Source organism: Dryobates pubescens, chromosome 30 (assembly GCF_014839835.1).
Source record: "Dryobates pubescens isolate bDryPub1 chromosome 30, bDryPub1.pri, whole genome shotgun sequence".
NCBI lineage: Eukaryota > Metazoa > Chordata > Aves > Piciformes > Picidae > Dryobates > Dryobates pubescens.
In genome coordinates this window covers 4,645,400-4,668,421 of record NC_071641.1, presented here as the reverse complement: position 1 = coordinate 4,668,421, position 23,022 = coordinate 4,645,400, and the positions used below count along the sequence as shown (strand labels likewise).

Below are 23,022 nucleotides of genomic sequence, written 5' to 3'. Positions count from 1 at the left end.
TGCACTGTGTAAAACTTGCTCTATTTTCATTGACTGCTCTCCAACAATTATTTATGACCAGATATTGTGGTTTTCATTATGGCAGTCAAACCCAAAAAGGATTACAATATTAAAAATAGTGCTAAAATATGTAAATTTAGTGAATGGGCTACAAATGACTAACTTGCAGCATGTCCCAGAGTGCAGACAGTCAGTCCTCTCTGGAAGACACAGCCTACTTAAGATTATAAAAAACGAGGTGGCAGGAATAGAAAAGGAAGGTTAATTGAGGGCTGTGAGGAAAATGCAAGTGTATATTTGATTACAGCCTAATTTACATAAATGCTACATAAACAGAGCAGCACTTCTACCTGGCTATCAGTTGCTTGCCATGTTTCTGAGAACCACTTGTAATCAAATCTCTTTAGTTCTTACTCTTACACCTGCCATTTGATTACATCAAGAATGTTTTAATTAGCATTTTAAGAAGCCTGCCTGGTGAAGGATTCTGGAAGGCAGGTAAAGAGCTGATGTTTCTGCTGTGGCTGTGCAGTAGCCCATGCTCAGATGGACAGGCAAGCACTGCTGTTCGGAGTGGAGGGTGCTACCAGTGAAATCTGAACTGGGAAAGCAAGACCACGTTCAGCAACTCATTCTGCAAGAACTGTTGTGAACATCACATGCTAATTTTAGGATCCTGTCACTTGTATTAATGGGCTTATAACGATGCAATAATTTGTTGATGAACCATTGCTTTTAAGGCCCTTGAATATCTACAGAAATTAGCACTCATTGAGCTGACAGACAGCTTGTTTGACTTTTCTCTATCAGCAATCATGGCTTGCTTTCTCATTCTCCTTTCTTTTACTACTCTTACAATCCTCCCTCTAATTTTTTAAAAGCAGATGGAGCATTGCAGTTCCCATTCTACTACTCTAAACTGTGCTTTGGAACTTACTGAATTAAAAATATCTATACTGGTAAATTGTGAGCCTTGTTCCTCCAAGTAGCCTGCTAACAATGGACACAGCATGATCTCTTCAGGGCCAGCAGAAATGACACGCTCCTGGTACACTGAAAAATGGAGCATCTAAACAAACCAGAGATTAGAATGTATGTATTAGTTGATATTACTAAGTTAACCATGAGCCAGCAATGTGCTCTTGTAGCCAACAAGGCCAAGAATCTTCTGAGGTGCATTCAGAAGACTGACACCAGCAGGTCAAGGGAGGTTCTCCTCCCTCCCTACTCTGCTGTAAGGAGGACACATCTGGAGTATTGGGTCCAGTTCTGGGCTCCCCGGTTCAAGAGAGGCAGACAACTACTGCAGAGAGGCCAGTGAAGACCACAAAGATGCTGAGGGGCCTGGAGCATCTCTGGGAGGAGGAAAAGGCTGAGAGACCTGGGGCTGTTTAGCTTGGAGAAGAGCAGACTGTGAAGGGATCTTCTCAATGCTCGGCAAGATGTAAAGGAGGAGAGGCAAGGGGATGGGGCCAGCCTCTTTTCAGTGGTGCTGAGAAACAGGACAAGGGACACTAAGCACAAACTGGAACCCCAGAGGTTCCATCAGGAGATGAGGAGAATATTTTTTGCTGTGAGGGTGCCAGAGCCCTGGAGCCCGCTGCCCAGAGAAATTGTGGAGTCTCCTTCTGTGGAGAGATTCCAAACCCACTTGGACATTGTGATTCCGAGCAAACTGCTGTGGATGACCCTGCTTTAGCAGGAATTTTAAAAGCAAATAGATTTAATGAAATTATGGTCAGAAATCACTGCATTTATTTAATGACTCCACTGACTTGATATCTCACCTCTTCCTTTAAAGATATTCTAGCTCCATCAATAAAACACAGAATATACAAAGCTAATTTTGTCCATCCTGTTTAGCAAAACATCACTAATATCTGTACCCAAAATTTAACATTACAGGGATGGAAACCTCATGATCCTGCTTTCAGTATTTTCACTGATGTGAACCTCAAAGAAAGGCAATACCAATTTGATAGCAACTAAACCAGAGCTGGATCAGAAGTTATCTCTTGGTGCTTTCCCACATATTACTGAAGTTCATTCTGGTATCATTATTCAGCTGTGCAACTATAAAAAGCTTATAGAAAGCATGCTAGGAAAAATTTCTTTCCTGAAAGAGTGGTCAGGCTTCCTGGCTGTTCAGGGAGGTGGTGGAGTCACTGTCCCTGGAGGGGACATGACACTTTGGGACACGGTTTGACGGCCATGGTGGTTGATATGTTGATTGTTGGACTCGATGATCTTTGAGATCTTTTCCAACCAAAACAATGTATGATTCACTCCCCCAGGATTTATGCACGTTCCAACCACAAGCAGAACACGCAAGGTGCAAAGTGCTTGCATAAAGCAGCCTGTCAGGCTGTGCTCTTAGCTCAGAAGGAAAAAGAGACCTTCATCAGATTTGTCAGCCTTCATAAACACCACTTTCTGCAATCATGAAGATAAATACAATCTTCTCTATCAGGATTATATTGAAAATACCAAATTCATTAAAAATTCAATGTGCTTTATTCAGCTGCCTATTACTGTCAAACATCACATTCATATTCTGTTACTATAGATACCATAGTAATTTTCTGCATTACTTCTGTTCATCTAAATACAACTGTCCAACAGAACCTCAATGGAGCAGTGAAAAAGGTTTTAATTAATCATATGCAAATTGTTCTTTTCCTTTAAAAATAAGCCTCACAAGAGAGATTTAAAAGCTGCAGTAACAATGTTTTTATTGCTACTTAAAAATTACAGCTGCGTAAGGATAATTTAATCTTAAAGGCGTTTAATGGGTATGTCTTATCTAAACAGTCTAAATGGCAGAACAGAGAAATGCCTAATTTGGAGCTGCTCCGGGAGGTTGCTGGGGTATATTTTAGCTAACTGTGGCAAAGAAACAAAAACAACCTTTAATCACAAATGCTAAGCAGAGAAGAAACACAGGCACATGCTGTGCAGTTGATTTATGGTGGATTTTAAAATAACTTACAATTGAAACACCAAAATCAAACCGCATTCAGCTCTGGGGCCTTTACCACGAGAAGGGTGTAGAGGCGCTGGAGCGTGTTCAAAGAAGGGCAATAAAGTAGGTGAATGGTCTAGAGAAGCAGCCTCGTGAAGAACAGCTGAGGAAACTGGGGTTGTTAAGTCTGGAGCAAAGGAGACTGAGGGGAGACATTCTTGCTCTCTACAACTTCTTGAAAGGAGATTGGATGCAGGTGGAGGTCCATCTCCTCTCCCGAGGGAAGAGTGATAGGACGTGAGGAAATTGCTTCAAGCTGTACCAGGGGAGGCTTAGGTTGGACATGAGGAACAATTTCTTCCCCAGAATGCTTGTCAAGCCCTGGAACAGGCTGCCAGGGCAGTAGTGAAGCCCTCATGCCTGGAGGGGTTTCACAGACATGCAGATGTAGTACGGAGGAACATGGTTTAGCGGTGACATGGAAGTGCTGAGTTAATGGTTGGACTTGATGGCCCTTAAAGGTCTCTTTCAATCAAAATGATTCTGTGATTCTATGAAAATCCTTGAATTTGTATGGGTCTGAAACAATTCTAGGATTCTATGAAATCCTCTTTTCCAAAATCCAGACTAGTTTTATTTTTATGTAGCAGGGTTTCCCTACACCACCTCAGAACTGTCTTCGTTTGAGGCCCATGGCTTACACCAAAGGCTGTAGTGGCTCATCTGCTGAAAGACAGAAATAAAAGTACTTCAAGCACTTGATCAAGCCTGGAAGACTGAACCCACATTTCCTTCTCTCAGGACTGGCAAACCATTACCTCAGTCACCCTCAGCCAAAAAGCACCATGCTCCTCTTGCTGTGGGCTGCCAGACACATGCATATTGATTGTGCACAGAAATAAAGCACAGGCATTATAAATGCTGGCTGTGTGCGAGCCTCTTGCTTTTGTGCAATCTCAATAAAGCCAAATTGGTCTTACCATGAAAACTGATTTGACTTCAAACCACCTCAGAATTCCTGGTAATTTATATGCCGTCACATAGATGGTTCTCTCAATCCACATATTCTGGGAAGACAACATAAACATCATGTTACCAGAGTGATAGCTTTTATCTTAAGTGAAGTCTTAAAACACTATCATCAGAAAGAGGAACAGCAGTGTGACAGACTGGGGGAAATTTCCAATGGTATCTCCATTTCCATAGGTTTTAAGCTGAGGGAGAGTACTTTTAGACTGCATCTTAGGAAGAAGTCTTTCAGTATGAGGGTGGTGAGATTCTGGAACAGGTTGCCCAGAGTGGTTGTGGATGATACCTCCCTGGAGGTGCTTTGTCCATTTTTTTCCTCTTGCTACCAACCAGAGCATGATAAATTAGCTCAACTGAATTTCTATGAAAAGCCATCACATTTAAAGCTCAAATTTATTTTTCAACAAATAAAACAATGCATTGTTCCAAGTCTCAAAGTAAACAATTAACCCCCCCCAAACCCACTATTCTTTTTTTTTCCTTACAGCAAATTCATTGTCTGGGTTTTTCTCGCCTTTTCGAACAGGGCGCGAATACTCAAACCTTTGGACTTCATTCACCCTGTAGAAACTGAAAGAAGGGGAAAAGCACAATCAAAATCAAATGCTGCCTGCTCAGGAATTGCTGCTACACTCTACTACTTGTAAAACAGTTCATGCATACATCCACAATGCTTGTGGGATCACTGTTTTCCAGCGCGTTGGATGAGGCCTTAAAGTGATCTGGTCTAGTGGAGGGTGTCACTGTCCATGGCAGGGGGTTTGGAACTTGATGATCTTTGAGGTCCCTTCCAACCTGAACCATGCTGTGAATCTATGAATGAATCTATGAATCTCTGCAGCTATTCAGCATACTCATGGAATGACTTTACAATTACTACCCTCCTGCGCAGAGATTTGCTACAAAACAACAAGAACTAGGTTAAGTGTTATAAAGGAGACCGACAGAATTGCAAACCCAACTCAGAACTCACCTCACGATTTGTTCTGACACTGGTCTGTGAAATTTAGATGGTAAATCCAGTTTGGGCTTTACAGTAAAGCACTGAATATCTGAATTCAGGGGTTAAGAACTGAAAAGTGGATTTCAGTCGTGCAGAACAGGCAGCGGGAAAGCGAAGAAAGGACAGAACAATAACATGAATGCATTACACCCATAAAGGCAGAAGTGAAATGGTCTCCTGCTCGTGTTGGCACTAAATCCTTGATCTGTGTGGCTGCAGGAGCTGTTGCACAACCCAAGGATACACTGTCCAGAGGAGTTTTTAATGTCATCGCCTGGTGGAGATGTTGTTTTCATTTTCTCTGCATTTGGAAACTGAGTCAATAATCTTGCTTCAAAGTCTTCTCGGCGTTCATACTCCTTGCCCCGGTAGATAAAGACTTTGTTCTGGAAATAAATGGAGAATTAAAGCCCTCAGAATCATAAAGTCATTAATCTGAGATCACTGAGTCCCACTACTGACCCAGCACCAGCATGGCCAGCATCCTCTGTAATGAACTTGGATCTCAGCAGTGTTGGCTCCAATGCTGTTACACTGTGATATAATCAATAGCCTATACAAATATTTTATGGCAATTCAATAGAGTACAAATGGATGTCTGGGGGGACTGGAAGATCTCTCCTATGAAGAAAGAGAACTGGGGCTGTTTAGTTTGGAGAAGAGAAGGCTGAGAGGGGATCTTGTTAATGTCTATAAATATCTGTGGGTGTCAAGAGAAAGGTGCCAGTCTCTTTTTGCTGGTGCCCAGTGATAGGACAAGAAACGGTGGGTGCAAGCTAGAACAGAGGAGGTTGCACCGCAACACGAGGAGACACTTCTTTACTGTGAGGGTGACAGAGCACTGGAGCAGGCTGCTGAGAGAGGTTGTGGAGTCTTCTTCTCTACAGACTTTCAAAACCCTCATGGATGTGTTCCTGGGCAGCCTGCCCTCAATGATCCTGCTTAGGTAGTCAGGATGGATTTGATCCTCTCTGGAGGTCCCTTCCAACACCTAACATTCTGTGATTCTGTGATTTCCTCAGCTTCAGCTGAGAACTGAGATCATTAAGCACATGTTCAGCTTTAGGCCTATGTATAAACCACGCTAAATTCAACAGGAATCAAAGATGTGATTTTGAGAATCTATAAAATAGGAGCCCACTGAAAATGCATTAAAAGAAATGATGTCCTCTACCAAATCCAAGATCTCCCTCCACAACTTCTCTCATCCACTTCTACAGTTAAACAGAATTAGGCTTTTTATACACAAACATTTATTAAAAGGTATTCCTGTTGTTGTTGGGAGAAGGTGGACACTTACCCTTATGAATGTTGGAAAACCCTGACCATAGTATCCCACAGCAAAATAGTCTGGTTTTGGTCTTATCACTTTCACAATGTTTTCATAGAACTGGGCTTGCTTTCTCTGAAAAATAAATAGGAGGAATTTTAATGACCTAAACTTTAAGGAGAACTCCCAAGATCGAGGTATTTTTAAGTGTATCTCTGGAGATACTAAAAATCTGCCTGTCCAAACTGCTCAAGATGAACCTGCTTTGGCAGGGGGTTTGGACTAGATGATCTCCAACCCTCCCAACCTCTATTATTTTGTGACTCTGATCTGTAACTTAAAGATGCTTCCTTCACCCCTGTTTCTTCACCTATCAGATACATGCTAATACTTAGAAATACTGGCCTCTGTAGCCAGGATTTTATGCTTACCTTGGTGAACCTCACCTCTATTTTGATGAATGTTCCATGGGAGGTTGGAACAGATGATCTCTAAGGTTCCCTCCAACCTAAGCCATTCTATGAATTTAGAAGGAAGCCTGAATTCCTGGTTGTGGGAATGCTGAAACACCAGAAGGATGAAGCACATCCTTCCAAAGGCAGCTTATCTTGATAATGCTCACTTTTTAGTTTCTGGCTGCTGCATGTCACTACAGTTTTCTACTACTTCTTTTCCATATTTACAACTATTTATGTGCATCTAGTTGAGAACTGCAGAGAATTGGAACTTTTGGAATCAACACATGCATGTCAGATATCGTCTGTTTTCAAAGCAGAATCCTTCTTCATCTCCAAAGATGAAACAATAACAAATGTGCAGCTTCAGATGATCTGTTCATTAACTTATTTTTAGTCTATTGCTTTCTGTAAGGGGATGAATTCTGATTTGGGGGGAGGTTTATTACTGCTCACATACGACAGGTAACAGTAAATGGCAAGAAGACTACAAAGACCCAAATCTGCCGTGTTTTTCTCAGCTCACCTGGAGCAAAAACTATTTTGTCATTTGTGAATTGGCTCAGAGTCTAATATTTAATATTGCTTGAATAAAAGAGACAAGAGGGAGAACAGAAAGAAACAAAAAACTTTTAAGTTTTATTATAAGAGGGGGAAAAAAAAAGAGCTGGCATGCTGTTCAGCAGTAGCAATAAGAAAACATGATGGAGTTTGTGAGACCTGACTCATAGGGGAGCATGAATTTGGATCTTTACCTTATTAGGGATGAATGCTCAATGCACAGTGGTACTAATTTTTGTGGCATCTCTCTCAGTTTCTCCTGTCTGGTTAATAAAGAGCAGATTAACTCAGCTGTGGGAACTGCAAGCCCTGGGTCTCCCCTGTTAGTTGAAGGAGAAACTCCATTTCCACATGCAGATGAATTGTACCTGGTTTGCATCACTGTATGAAATGATGCCGCTTAATGTAAGCAATGGCATATTTACTGTGCAAAAGAAATGGTGAAAAATACATAACAATGTATTATTTGTCTTCAGTCACAATATATAAAGTGCAAATTCAGACTTCTCCCTCAAAATGGATATCATATGATAAGCAGAGTGGCTGTTGCTGTGACAAAGCTGTTCATGTTCCCATGTGCAAGCATAAAGGAGATGGAAAATTAAAAATGAGGGACTCTGAGAGTAGCTACCCACTGGTGAATAATCATATCTGACACATGAGAATCATTTCCAGCTGAGGAACCATGTCCATCAGATTCCTTTTATATTGAAATGAAGAATGTTCTCTATTGAGCACAGCCCTACTGCCAGGGGTGCAGGCAGCCAGCCAAGAAAGACTCTTCTGGTACACCATGCACCTGAGAAATGCTCCATGTAGACATCTCTTACCTCCTGCAGTACAAAGCAGCGTGCAACCGGGCTCCCGATTTGTTAGACTGATCGATACAATCGCTCTAAAACTATCAATCAGTCACTAAAATCAGTTGAAATGCCACAAAAGATCACCAAAAATGGATATGAATTCAGCTCTAGAGAGCTGGAGGACAGAACCAAGGAGGAAAACCAGAACATGTAAAGGAGTCTCTTCCAACCTTAGTGATACTGAATACTGAAACCGTATCAGTGAGAGGAGTGGTTTTTACCTTTATGCTTTCTTCCCCGTGAAAGGAGATTCTGGGGAGATGGGGATGGAGATGATTCGGGGAAGGTGGCTCCTAGCCATCCTCAAACTGAGTAAAGGGTGCATTGACACCATCTTAATGCCCAGCTCAGTCAGACTGGCATAAAGCAAATAATTCCAGTAAATTAAGGATGATGTACTCTGGTGAAGTGCAAAGTTAAAAATGTTTCAAACCCCTGAAATTCATTTTCAGAACTAAACTGGAACCATGTCCAAGCTCTTAGGAATATGGTTGAGAAGTTCAGAGGGACAGTGACAGCTGCCATTTCTCTCTTTGGAGAAGAGTGGGGCAGGGGGTGGGGAAACAAATGGTGTAGGCATAATGAATGGGTAACGTCAGGGCAAAAATAACTGACTGTAGCCATGAATGCTTGGGGATTATTCATACCTAAAAAAAGACATGTGAATTTGGAAAGACACTTGAGAGAGAATGGTGTGGTTGTTTTGTTTGGCTTTCCCCCCCCCCCCCACGTTCCCATTTACATTTAAATTCCAAATTTCCCTTTATACACCAAATAAATCAGCTTAGCATTAACAAACCACTTTTCTTTCAGCTAGAAGGAAAAAAAACAACCAGAAAAAAGTCATACAGTCTTTTTCAGGCACTTCAGTGATAGCCACTTAGACAACATTTGTCTAACAATGCCAGAGCTGGCATCTATTCCTGCACTCTACTGTCGTAAAGAGAGATTTTTTTTTGACAGAATTATAAAAGCTCAGAAATTAAATTCTTGGGGAAAAAAAAAAATTTGTTGCAGTGTCTATGTCATAAAAAAAAAAAAAAGAAAGAAGAAACCAACACAAAAATAAACAAGAACCTACCAGCAGTTCACTGAGCTGTTCATAATCAAACATCTCATTTTCATACTGTTCTGCAAGTTCTTTACCCAAGGCAATGGCCTCTTCCCACATCTGTTGAAAAGAAAATACCACAAAATAACAACAACAAAAGAAAAGACAGCCCTGAATGACATACCTTGGTTAAACAACACTGAAATAAAACGGGTCTTAATAAACCCACACAAAAGGTCACCAGCCTGACAACATAATGTGCCGAAGAGCTGCAGCAACATTGCCCACGTCTCTCTTTGATGCAAATCAAGGCAAACGATCAAGGCTGGAAGAGACCTTAAAGATCATCCAGTTCCAATCTACCTGCCATGGGCAGGGACACCTTCCCACTAGCCCAGGTAGCTCAAGGCCTCATCCGACCTGGCCTTTAACACTTCCAGGGAGGTGGCATGCACAACTTCTCTGGGCAACCTGTTCTAGGGTTTCACCACCCTCACTGTAAAGAATGTCTTTCCAATATCCACTCTAAATCTCCCTTCTAGCTTACGGCCATTCTCCCTCATTCCATGATACAAGCCCTTGTAAAAAGTTCCTTCCCACTTTTCTTGTAACCCCCTTTCAGGTACCGAAAGGCTGCTCTAAAGTCTCCCCAGAGCCTTCTCTTCTCCAGCCTGAATTGCCCCAATTCTTTCACCCTGTCCACATAGGTGAGATGCTCCAGCCCTCTGATCATCTCTGTGGCTCTCCTCTGGACCCGCTCCAACAGATTCATGTCCTTCTTGTGTTGCTGGCCCCAACATAACCTCAAACTGTTTCAGAAACCAAATGATTCCTGCTAACCCTACCGGATATCCCACAGCCTGCCCACAAAGAATCCCGGAACCCGGGGCTTTGGGCAAACGCCGCTGATCGATTGCAGTTCATGATCACCTCTCTCCCTCTCTAATATTTCTAATCTCTATTAGTTAGGACAGGCAATTTGCAGATATTGCTTTGAACAAATATTCATTGTATTTCCATTGCTTCTTTTGCCTCTCTTGCTCTTCAACCATGAAATTCAGCAGCCGTCTCAACTGACCCGAAGAAATTTAACAATATCCTTCAGCTCTTTGGAAGCCAGCAATCTTAATGAGGAGCAGCAAGAATGTTTAAAAATGTGGATTTTTAGGTTTTTTTCCACTACTCTAAAGATAAAGAACCACTCAAACCCCAAAAGATTCATAAATTAGCACACCAGGCTATCTAAGATCAAACTTGATGATCTGCCCCTGCTGCTGAAATTTGGCTGCACTGCTGACCTCACTTGATTAAAGAAATGAGATTTGGAATGAGTTATAAATCCATTTGGTTTGTATTGCTCCTTTATCTTGAATTTAAATCCCTTGTCCACACCACCTAATTCTCCTCTCAGCATCAGGCCACATGTTCTGTGCCCCAGTGAAGTACTGCAGCTGGATGAAGGACAGCTGGAGAACAGGACTGAACATGTTTCCCCATCACTCCTTGAAGACATCCACCTCTGGGAATGAATAGCTTTAGATGAAGCACCACAACATCCAGAGGTGCTGGGAGTTGGATGGGGCCAGCCTCTTTAAGCGGTGCCCAGCAACAGGATGAAGGGCAACAGGCACAAAATGGAAACTAGGATGTTCCATCTGTACACAAGGACAAACTTTACTGTGACAGAAAGAGGGAGCGAGCCCTGGAGCAGGCTACCCAGAGAGGTTGTGGAGTCTCCTTCTCTGGAGAGATTCCAAATCCACCTGGATATTGTGATTCTGGCCAACCTGCTCTGGGTGACCCTGGTTTAGGAGGGGCTTGAACTGGATGATCTCTAGAGGTCCCTTCCAACCCCTAACATGCTGTGAATCTGTAAATCTGTAGAAGGTGGGGAGGGAAAAGAGGAAAACTCCATGCACGTAACCAACATCTGCATCCATCCCTTACAGAACTCCAGTCCCATGTGATTTAAAGCACTGTGCATGTAAGAAACATTTTACCCTCTGAAAGCCCCCCAAAAGACCCCAAAACACACAATTAAAATTCCACCACTCAAAGCCCAAAACCAGTGGTGGGTGAATTTTAGCTGTCTTTTGATCAGTGAGTTGAAAAACATCTCTCATTGTATCAGGAAAAATGCTAAGAATAATTCCCACTTCTAGATGCTGATTTTAAAACAAGAGTAAAACACTAACGGTTCATATGACTGTCAGTATGACCAAGACTGGCTGAGGAGTCCATCAGGGCACAGCTACCCAGGATTTAGGAGCACAAACATAAGACTCAGAATATGTTTGGTTTTGGTTTGTTGTTTTTTTTCTCCCAAGGAATTGGCAGTTTGGAGCCCAGCCAGGCTGAATCCTCAGCAAGTCTTCCCCCACAAGTAATGTGCCAGTGCCACAAAACCAAGACATCGCTGCTTTGTTCTTCATCCCTGCTCCTCCCTAGAAACGAGGAGTCAATTTTCAGGTGGATGGCACCCATCCTGCAAACTCAGGGATGGACTGCAAGATTGTCCTGGCAGACTTAGAGATCGAAAGCAGCAGAGATGGAAAGAAGCAGGGAGCTGGTGATGGTCGAGGAGATGAGGAGTTGCAAAAGGAAAAAGTTATGGGAGATCACAGGGAGAAAGGACAGAGATTTATGATTGTGAAGTAAAGGGAGTGAAGGAAAGAGAAAATATGGGCCAGAAACGACATTGGTATGGTTGAGTGAAGGAAAAGGAGCTTTTGGGACATGGAGAAAATAAATGGGCAAATGCTTGGGCAAACAGAGACTGAGCAGTGACCTAATTTAAGACAGAAAGGCAACGGATGCTCACAAGGCGTAGAGCCTGGTACCTACAATAAATATGCCTTTACAGCTCCACGTGATGTTACACCCCTTCTCTTCATTTTTCTAACTTCTACAACATGGTTTATAATGTTATTTATCTAGAGAGAGGGCTGGAATGAGTGTCAGTTACCTCATGTTTGTAAAGCGCCTTGAAGATGAAAAACAGATCAGAAAGACTAATTACAATCACTATAATGAGGGATCACGTCTGCAGGAAATCACCAGGCAGACTGCACGCTCTGCAACACAATTTGTGCAAAGGGAAGGATCTGAATGTTTTTATCCACATCATGCATATAATCTAGTATGATGATGCAGAGAATATTTTTATTTCTAAACAAAAATAAAGCTGAGTTCAATAGTAAGGGCATATCTGTTGAAAATGGAGTCTATCTTCACACTCCAGGCTGAGTTAATTTTGACTCAGAAAAGCCATGTACTATCAGTTTAGAGAAGCTGAATTAATATTCAGTTGTTTGGTAAGTCAGCAAGTGAAACCTTTCAAAATCACTTAACCTCTCTTCATCTTGACTTCCATTTGCTTTTTAACTTCAGTCATCCAGAACTTCCTCTGCACATTTTCATTTCAAAGCAAATGGCATCGCCATAGGTTTCCTTGTTCTTTGTTTGGGGTGTTCCAGATTTAACCAGTCCCCCTCCAAAACCAAGGCACTCACTTTTCTGTTGTCAAAATATTTACAGATGGATCTCAGGCAAACAGCTTTGGAGCTGAAGGAGATTGGAGATAAATGGAAGGCTAAATAATTTTAGATTTGCATCGGCACTGTAAACAAACTTACTCAGTTCCTCCACAGAATCCTGGATAAGCACAGACGCTGTGACGTGTTTCCAAAGCACGCCTGGCAGCTCAAAGCACCGGCTCAGTGCTAAGGCTGTTTGCTATTTTACACTAACTAATTGCATCCCATCATCAAGAGGAAAGGCATTCTGGATTAGCATGGCAAAGAGAAGAGGAGAGGAGCTGAGGGGGCTGAGACACTGTGTTGGCATTGCTCAGCATGTTGTCATGCCCCTGCAGCCTTGCAACCCGTGGGTCATAGCATAGCAAACTCATCCCAGACCATGATCTACACTGCCGGTATGTCCTCGAGCCCACCGAAACTTTAAGGAAGGCATAGACTTGTTGGATCAGAGGATGCCACAGCAATGATGTGAGGGTTGGAACCCCTCTGCTGTGAGGATAGGCTGAGTGAGATGGGGTTGTTCAGCCTGGAGAAGGCTCCAGGGAGACCTTATTGTGGCCTTTCAGCACTTAAAGGCCCAGTCAGAAAGATGGAGACAGGGCAAGGGGTGATGATAAATAAAAAGATGGAGATTTGGGCTGGATAAAAGTAAGAAATGTTTGACACTGAGGGTGGTGAAACACTGGCCCAGATGCCCCATCCCTAGAACCACTGCAGGTCAGGTTGCTTGGGGCTTTGAGCAGCCTGCTCTAGTTGCAGATGTCCCTGCTGCTGGCTGGGGAGTTGGACTGGGTGACATTTACAAATCTCTTCCTATACACAACATTTTATGATTCTAAAACCAGACCTTTGTCGTTGAAGGCACATCAATGTCACCTATTAACTGATGATTTCAGCAGAATTAAATCTTATTTACAATTTTTCCCCCTTTCCATCCTTGTCAGCCAAGACTGTAAACACAGATGCTGCATTTCCACTGAGCCTGCCCCAGTCTGATCAACACTTCAGATGTTTCTGAATATAAATATTAATAATGAACTTTGTAAGTGTTTCAGAGCCTAAAGAAGGAATCTTCAACTTAAATATGATATAGGTTTAGTTCATCTCCAATACACATACAGTAATCACTCAATTCTAGCATATCTTGCCCTTGCAGCCATCCCCCATCTACAAATGGAAATGAACAGGAAAACAACAAAACAAAAAATCACAGAATCACAGGATCACAGCATGGTGAGGATTGTAAAGGAGCTCTGGAATTCATCCAGTCCAAGCCCCCTGCTAAAGCAGGGTCACCCACAGCAGATTGCTGAGGATCACAATGTCCAGGTGGATTTGGAATCTCTCCAGAGGAGACTTCACAACCTCCCTGGGCAGCCTGCTCCAGGGCTCCAGCATCTTCACAGAAAAGAAATTTCTCCTCCTGTTCAGTGGAATCTCTTTGATCACCACTCGGGCTGCTCTTCTCTAGGCTAAACAGCCCCAGGTCTCTCAGCCTTTCCTCCTCACAGAGATGCTCTGGTCTCCTCAGCATCTTCGTAGCCTCCACTGGACTCTCTCCAGCGGTTCCCTGCCTCTCTGTATCTGAGGAGTCCAGAACTGGACCCAGTACTCCAGATGTGGCCTTATTAGGTCAGAGTAGAGGGAGAGGAGATCCTCCTTTGACCTGTTTGCTACACTCTTAGAATCATAGAATAAATAAGGTTGGAGAAGACCTCAGAGATCATCCAGTCCAACCTATCACCCAACACCTCATGACTAACTAAACCATGCCTTTGAGTGGCACATACAATCCTCTTTTGAGCACCTCCAGGGATGGTGACTCCACCACCTCCCTGGGCAGCACATTCCAATGGCCAGTAACTCTTTCTGTGAGGAACTTTCTCCTCACCTCAAGCCTAAACTTCCCCTGCTGCAGCTTGAGACTGTGTCCTCTTGTTCTGTTGCTTATTACCTGGGAGAAGAGACCAACCCCCACCTGTCTACAACCTCAGGTAGTTGTAGAGAGCAATAAGGTTTCCCCTGAGCCTCCTCTTCTCCAGGTTAAACAACCCCAGCTCCCTCAGCCTCTCCTTATAGGGCTTGTGCCCTTAACATACACCAGAATACAGATACCATGAATGACGTTTGTGGCCTGAATTACTTTAAAACTTCCTTAAAAGCTAGTTTACAAATCATACTGCTCAAATGGTGTCCCATTATTTTTAATGGGACACTTTCAAGTCTAGACAAGCGAAAAACCTGCCCTTTTCTCACCATTTGCAACACAGCATAGAAGTGCCTAACCATGGGAAAAGACTCTTTCTATTTCTGCCAGCCCCTAACCTTGGCTCCTCTCCAGCCAGGAGACCTGTCTCGAAGAAAAGCACCTTTTTTCTGTTACTACTACCTCTTAAGAAGCCCACTCTGCTCCAACATCTCTGCTGTGAAATCTGATTGTCTGCTTCAATCCATGGAAGGAATGAGGAGACGTTGTATTATGAAACTCAATTTGTAAAATGTCAAGTGCCCTGAACTCCAGAGGTCCATGAATCCATTAACCACCCAGCTCTTTCCTCAGCTGTTTGTGCAGCTGGACCGCAGCACCGCCAAAGACAAAACCCCAAAGCTGGCGATTTTTCCAGCGTCGCAGCAGCAGGAACTGGGAGTTTATTAAAATCCCCTGCACAACCTTCCAAAGCATTTCTCTGTTTGCTGTGGAGCAGATTTATTCAGGTAAGGACAGTGGGGCTGTGGCAAGAGATCCTGATAAATGAAATCCATATTCTTGAAGGTCAATAACTCCCAATTTGCTGCCTCACAGATTTCCTGCCTTGGAAGGTTTCCCAAGTTTGCCCAGGACATGGCAGGTCTTCTGGAGGAATGAGACATACAGGGAGCTGCTACACAGGATTTGTACAAGGTACAACTCATTTGTGTGAGAAACAATTTATCTGGAGAGTGTACCAGAGAGAGAGAGGTTGGCCATTGTGGAAGGAAAATGCTTCTTTTTTAGGGAAGGCATAAGAAAAATGTGTGCAGCCTAAATTTAGTTGTGTAGACACGAGCTGCAAATTGCTATGGGAAAGACTTTGAGGATACAGGAGGAGATGCTTTTGGGGAAAACCTAGCAATTTAATTTATTATTGAAGCTGGATTGCTTGTTGCACAGAAAGGACTGCAGCATCCAATTTAGGAATTGAGGTTCTTCAACAGCAGCAAAGAAGTATCTCAGGATATTTCTCAGCTCCTGCTGAGTTAACAGGCACTAAAAATGAAGTAGTCGAGGATAAAGATATTATCATGCAATATTCTGATGTATGAGGGACATTCCAAGCCATTTAAATTTCAGATAGTGTTCATTAACCATCTTGTAAGCTTAATATTTTAAATAAAATATTAAACCAGTATTTATGTATGGCTAGTTTTTAGTTAAAGATGTGTAACAGATACAGCCAGGGTTGGAAAGCCTTAAAACAATGTGCTGTCTTTACTTGAGTCTTCTCTGAAGACTATCTCTGTCCTCCAGAGCTCTCAGGATGGGCTTACATCTGAAGTGGGATATGAATCATAGAATACCAGGTTGGAAGGGACCCCAAGGATCACCTGCCCCAACCTAGAAAGGTAACAGTAAAGTTTAAATGAGAGGATAAATAAGATGACCAAGCACCCTGAGCTGACATGAGCGTCACTGATTCTTGGCAGATGGGAATTTCACCACTATCTTGTTACATGGAAGAAAAAGGCCAACTGATGCCATCCCATGAGCTGGCAAAAGAATAACTTTTAAGCCAACTCATGGCATTTAATCTATTGTTTCAAACGTTTTGTGGCTCCAGTAAAACAGGAAAAGCTTTTGGGGGTAATGGGAGGGGGAGGAAAGAGAAGGGAAAGAAGGGAGGAGCAGAAATAAATGAGAGTGTGCATTTATTTACCTTTTTCTCCCAAGGCTTTCAATTTATGAAGGAGCAGTGGAAAACAGGTACTGATTTATAGACTGTGGCACCACCAGCAAACTTGAAATACATGGATGTTTTTACATTTTACTGTTCCACTGCTTTCTCTACAGCTCCAGAGATCACACAAGCCTGTTTAAAAACAGTATCTTACCTCTGCCAGCGACACCAAGTATCTCTGGCTTCAGCAGTCTATTAGCATTGACTAACATCAGGGCAAAATTTCACCCTGTCCTCCTTCACTTTATCACCACCACTATTTTCCCTTCTCATCCCCAGATACTCTAACCTACCACTTTTCAGTAATGTCCCTGGATTAAGGGCTTTGCTGAAAACTACAAAGCTTCAGCAAAACACAGAAAGAGCAAACACTTCAGAGCAGTTCAAAGGATAGGTTAGACTGCTGTGATAAGCGTGGGGATAAGGCTTTTAAGGGTAAAAGCCAAGAGGGATGGAGCTGAGACTGGAAAGTGCAACACAGTGAAGAATAACAATCTAGCTCAGACAACAATGCATAGAAGAAGAAAACTTGGAAGTAAAAACAGCTCAGTTTGGAAACAAGGAGCTGAGAAGAGTAATGAAAAGCATGATTAATGAGGAATCAAATGCATGAAGTGAAAACCAGCAAAATGAAGAAGTTGTAGCTGAAAATGCAAATTTACTATAGGTGAAAGGTGTACTTCAGCTTTATAGAAGATTGGTTTAAGGACAAAATGTCAAGTGTAAGTAAAATGCAAGCTTCCTAAGAAAAATGAATTAAAAAATAGAAACCAAAATGAGAAACCTTAAATGGATTTCAGACTACATATTACAGGGATATATGTGGTGAGGGCTGGTATTTTGTTCTCAGCCAAAATGAGATGCCCACACACCAGTTTTCAGTGCAGACCCACACTGCCTATTATTAAACTACAAATTTCTCAGGCACTTCTGGTCTGGAAGTGAGAGATCGACTCCATTCCCATATGTGTACTGAGGATTATACCTTCCTCTACATTCATCTCACCAAGAATGCTAATATTTGGGGAAAATGCCTCCTGGTTGGTCTTCAAATGAAAAGTGCACCATGGATTCCCCCAGGAAACTACTCTGCTGAGAGAAAGGGATCGTGATTTCTCAGAGGATAAGCTACAGCATCCATGAAAATAAAAGTCAGTGTTTTAAAACCAGGTGTCCTCTTTTAGGACATCCCTCTCCTGCATTTGTACATAATCTAACCACATCCTCCTCCCCTCTGAAGTCCACTGCTTCCCACCAGGCAGGCTGGAGTGGAAGAGGCACAGTCTCACAACTTGAGGACAAAACTTTGAGCTTCTGTAAAAGCCTGGAAGTAGATCTACAGCTGTCCAGGGACCTTTTCTAAACATCAGTTGTTAACTTTATGCAAAGTGGTTGGGTTAACCTAGAGTGAATTGACAGGAAGAGATATGGCTGGGCCATTATGGTACAAAAAAATGGATGAATTAGTTAGGGTGCTGGTACAGACTTCTACAAATGCACAGCAAATACTACTTCAGATGTGTTCCTGAGCACAGAATGGCATCAGTAAAGCAGCTGCTGGTCTACGCTGGCAAACTGCATAGGTAAGCTGATTTAGCTTAATGTCAGAACATCCCAAATGAGAGGATGAACTGAATTCTACTATGGAAACTTCAACTTTCAGCTTCCTGACCTTTGAAAATTTATATAAGATGCTCCCATTCTCACTGTAGAGTGGCTTCATTTTGGTTTTAATTGGAAAACTAAGAAAAGTTATCACCGACTTGAGTGGTCAGAAAATCAGAGGAGAATTATCTGTAACTAGGAAACAGATCTTTGAAGAAGATGGGAAGGCTCACTGCCACCCTGCTCTGGTGAGACTCCACCTGCTCTGCTGGAGCCAGGTCTGGAGTCTTCAGCACAGGAGAGACATGGACCTGTTGAAGCAGAGTCAGAGGCGACCATGAACGTGATCAGAGGGCAAGAACCCCTTTGCTGTGAGGCTAGGCTGAGAGAGTTGGGGTTGTTCAGCCCAGAGAATAGAAGGTTCCAGGGAGACCAGCTTGTGCCTTTTGGGACAGTAACAAACCTGGGGACAGTAAGGAATAAGCAGCTTGGAATAAGGAGTAAGGAATAGGAGCAGGGAGTAAGGAATAAGGAACAGGAATAAGGAATAGGAGTAAGGAATAGGAATAGCTTCTCACAGCGGTCCCTTTGATAGCAGTGTTCACCAAGCATTTTTAAAGTAATGATGGTTCAGTTGTTTAACTACGAGGGGAAAGGAAAACACCATTATTTTGAAAGCAGGCAGAGCCTTCTCTCATCTCAAATGGAAAATCTGAAAAAATGATTAATGGTGACTTAGTCTAACAAGGGTCTCTCAGGCGTGGATGCCGTGCTGGGCGAGGCGGCGCAGGCTGAGCAGTGAGCAGCAGGTATTTTGCCTGCTGTTTATATAAACAGCTCATTAGTGTGAGCAGCAGAAATGGGCAGGCACAACTTTAGGACAGGCTGGGTTCAGTAGGGACATAAAGGATGCTGCAGGGTTTAATCTGCAGCTAAAATGTATTAGAGTGGTGCTCAGAAGAACAATTTCCACTGCCTGCATCCTACCACCATAAAAGAATAATTGTCAAGGCAGCTGTAAACCAGCAAAATAAACCCATGCAACATCTGGGTTTTCCTTTCCATAGAAAAGATAATGTTAACATGATTATATTATATATTAATATTACTGCTAGTGCACAGGTCTTGGGGGGAGCAGATGAGGAAACTGGGGTTGTTCAGCCTGGAGAAAAGGAGGCTGACAGGAGACCTACTCACTCTCTACAACCACCTGAAAGGAGCTTAGAGGCAGGTGATTCTGTCCCTCAACTCTGCTCTACCTGGAGTACAGCATCCAGTTCTGGTGCCCGCAGCATAAGAAAGACATGGACTTGCTAGAGTGGGTCCAGAGGAGGGCCACAAAGATGATGAGAGGGCTGGAGAATCTCCCATATGGGGACACGCTGCAAGAACTGAGGCTGTACAGCCTGGAGAAGGCTCTGGGGAGACCTTAGAGCACTCTTCCAGTACCAGAAGGGGGCTACAAACAAGCTGGGGGAACAACATTTTACAAGGACTTGTAGCAACAGGACAAGGGGAAATGGCTTTGAGTTGGAAGAGGAGAGATTGGGTATGAGGAAGAAATTCTTTAGAGTGAGTGTGGTGAGACACTGGAACAGGTTGGCCAAGAAAGTTGTGGATCCTCCCTCCCTGGAGGTGTTGAAAGCCAGGTTGGACAGGGCCTTGAGCAGCCTGGTCTAGTGGAAGGTGTCTCTGCCCATGGCAGGGGGTTTGGAACTACATGAACTTTAAGCTCTCTTCCAGTACAAACCATTCTATGAATCTATGAATCATTTCCTACCAAGTTAAATCTCCTCGACTCTGTGGCCAGGTAACACCTGCACTCTTCCCCTTCCACCATGCAATGGTCAAATGCAAATTCATCTTGCAATAAAAGATGAAACTGCAATGATGTAGTCTTATCTGAGAATATGTCTGCCTTCTTAGGATATAAACCACAAACATCCATTCTCTGAGGGAATTATTTTGTGCACACCAGAGAGAAGCAAGGGTAGCTGAAGGGCTGCATTAGCTATTTTAACCGCCAGGGAAACCAAGTTCCCCAAATTGCATGCATCCCATTTTTATTTTCTCTGTGCCATCCTATGCACATATATTTACCCTTAACACAGCAGTTATAAATATATTGATTTATCTTTTTTTTTTCTAGTATCATTATCTTGAAGTGCTTGCTGGTGGACTGTTTACATAAAGCACTCCAAATAACTTAAAACGAGTTTAAAGCTCCCTGAAGGTCACTGGATGCAAACTATGTTTACTATTCAACTTAGGAGTTAGAGAGAAAAAACAATGAAACAGATTTGGACTTCCCCTCCACCCCCCCATACCCCCCCCATCCTTTTTTACCTTGCCCTTGTCAAAGTAATGGATAATTTCTTGATAGAGCTGATCTTTCAGCTGTCCTTGAGTAGCAGCCTGGTATCCATCCCGCTGGGTTAGATGTGCTGCACATGCCTCTTCTGACCACTAAATCACAAAAGAAAGAGGCAAAAATGAAAGCAAAGGAAAAGCTATGAAATAGAATGGTAAAATTAGTCTAAATAAAATACACTTTTTTGTGGTTGTTAATTAAGCAGTACCAGAGCCAATACACTTACAAAGATTTTCTGGGTAGTTTTTGATTCCATTTGTTTGGATGTGGTAATTGGAAGCTAATTACATGTATCAGCTGGAAGGAAGCTGCTTGGTGTGGCTTCCTCTCCTCAGTGAGTTTGATGAGACTGACCTTGGCCTGCTGATGGGTATAACCTGCTGGATGCATAATGAGTACTTGCCAGGTTTCTGTTGAAAGAAGCCCTGAAGCCAAGATGCATTGATACAAACATGAAGGACTTCAGACACAGAAATTAAATGGCTAAAATTCACAGGGAACATTTGGAGGCATGGAAAAGACAACTAACTTTACCCAGCCTGTCTGCAATTAGTAGCTCTTGCTCTTCCAGCAAATAGCTAAGGGGTGAGGAGCAAGGCACAGATATTAAATGGATTTCCTCCTGGATCTGAGAGGATCAAGCAATTCCCTTCATCTTTCTCCCTTGCACCTGCCTATTCTAGCGTCCACTGAGGGACAGATGCAACTGAAGCCTCTGAAGTCCAGTATTCCTATCACCTCTTCTTCTCCTCCCACTAATATTTCCTGTGACCTGCCTGGGGGGGAGATAATACTGAAGCCCTTTTCTTAGACAGGATGCTCACACTATAGCCTACTCTTCCAAAGCTGTCCATTTTCATGAGGCTAGCAGGAAATTAAAACTTCAGAGACGCACAGACCACCGTCAAATCAAATCAAAAACCTCCACTAAATGAAATCAAATTTCTCATAGATTAAAAAAGAGACAGGGAGAGGTACTCTTGTTGCCTTAAGAAAGCAAGCTGAAAAAATAATAATTAGAGAACTGTTCACTTTCTTCTTTGAAAATCAGAGTTTCTGGAAGAGGAGGACTGCCTCCTGAAACAAAAAAAAATAAATGGTAAAACAGTAGGAAAAGATCTGGCAGAGATTCAGCAACTTAGATTTATTCACAGAACTGCTGTTAACATCCAGTTTACATCCTACAGCTTATTAAATTTCAACCAATAAATAGTTGGCCAAAATGTTTGTGTTCAGCTGCAGCAAACTACTCTGGCAACTCTGCACTGCAAAGCTGTGTTTCTGAGCAACACAAGCCTCATAGTCTGCAATGCAATGGCACTGGTTTTTAGCATACTAAAAGCCACTCTCTCCTGTTAGTTTTGAACACCTTGTGTTTGACTAAATGGGGTAAAAAAAACCCCATAACTAAAGTCTCTCTTCTGAAGAGTGCTTCATCAGTCTGCAGTAATCTGGAGAAGAGGATGGTGGCTCGCTCTCTCCTCAGACAGTCCTCTCACAAATTGAAAGGTGAAATTCTCAAAAGCTCTCAGTCTTGACCTAAATGTGATCCCATTAAAATCAGCATGGTGAAATATATGCCAACGATGAGTGTCATCGAAAACCCTGTCCTCAAGGTTTGAAAGGAAAACTCAAGCTTCAAGTTACACATACCACAATACTGCTGCTTCTCAAGCAGCACTGAACTCCTCCATCCACTGCTAACTACTGGTAGTAACAGGGTATTGTCTCAGACAGATTGATACACTTGCATAATAAAATGATTCCAAAATGTAGTATTATTGTACTTATAAACAAGCATTGTCTTAGTGATGAAAACCTGTGATAAACACTGCCCTTACATTTGCAATCCTTTATTGATTTGGAATCATAGATTCAAAGAAATATTTTGGTTGGAAAAGATCTTCAAGATCATAGAGTCCGGTCATTATCTAATTCTGCCAAGTCTGGTGCTGAATCACATCCCTCAGTACCACATCTCTGAATCATTTAAACCTCTCCAGGAATAGTGACTCCCCCACTGCCCTGGGCAGCCTGTTCCCGTGCTTAAGAACCCTTTCAGAGAAGTTTATTCTTCCAATATCCAACCTAAACCTCTCCTGGTGCAACTTGAAGCTGTATCTTCTCATCCCAATGCTTGTTACTTGGGAGAAGACACCAGTCCCTACCTCTCTCCAACCTCCTTTCTGATAAAAGAGTGAGAAGATCTCCCCTCAGCCTCCTTTTCTGTAAACAACCTCAGGTGCCTGTGTTTGACTTGAATTATAAGAGAAGAAATGAGGATATTGCTCTCCAATAAATTAAAGGAATATATTAAGATACTCATCTGACCTCTGAAGACATTCCATAAAAAAACCCCTAAAACAATCTAAACTCTA

General features: G+C 42.6%; 1 protein-coding gene across 1 annotated transcript in view; it reads right to left on the bottom strand.

The window, feature by feature from the left end:
• DOCK1 (dedicator of cytokinesis 1) overlaps positions 1 to 23,022 on the bottom strand; it is a 347,686-nt gene that overhangs the window by 44,604 nt on the left and 280,060 nt on the right. The window contains exons 38-44 of the mRNA XM_054174763.1: positions 20,620 to 20,739; positions 9,225 to 9,314; positions 6,295 to 6,399; positions 5,239 to 5,380; positions 4,965 to 5,043; positions 4,477 to 4,561; positions 3,943 to 4,029 (exon numbers count right to left, since the gene is read on the bottom strand). Coding sequence (XP_054030738.1) covers positions 3,943 to 4,029; positions 4,477 to 4,561; positions 4,965 to 5,043; positions 5,239 to 5,380; positions 6,295 to 6,399; positions 9,225 to 9,314; positions 20,620 to 20,739 — 708 coding nt within the window. The remainder of the gene's footprint in view (positions 1 to 3,942; positions 4,030 to 4,476; positions 4,562 to 4,964; positions 5,044 to 5,238; positions 5,381 to 6,294; positions 6,400 to 9,224; positions 9,315 to 20,619; positions 20,740 to 23,022) is intronic.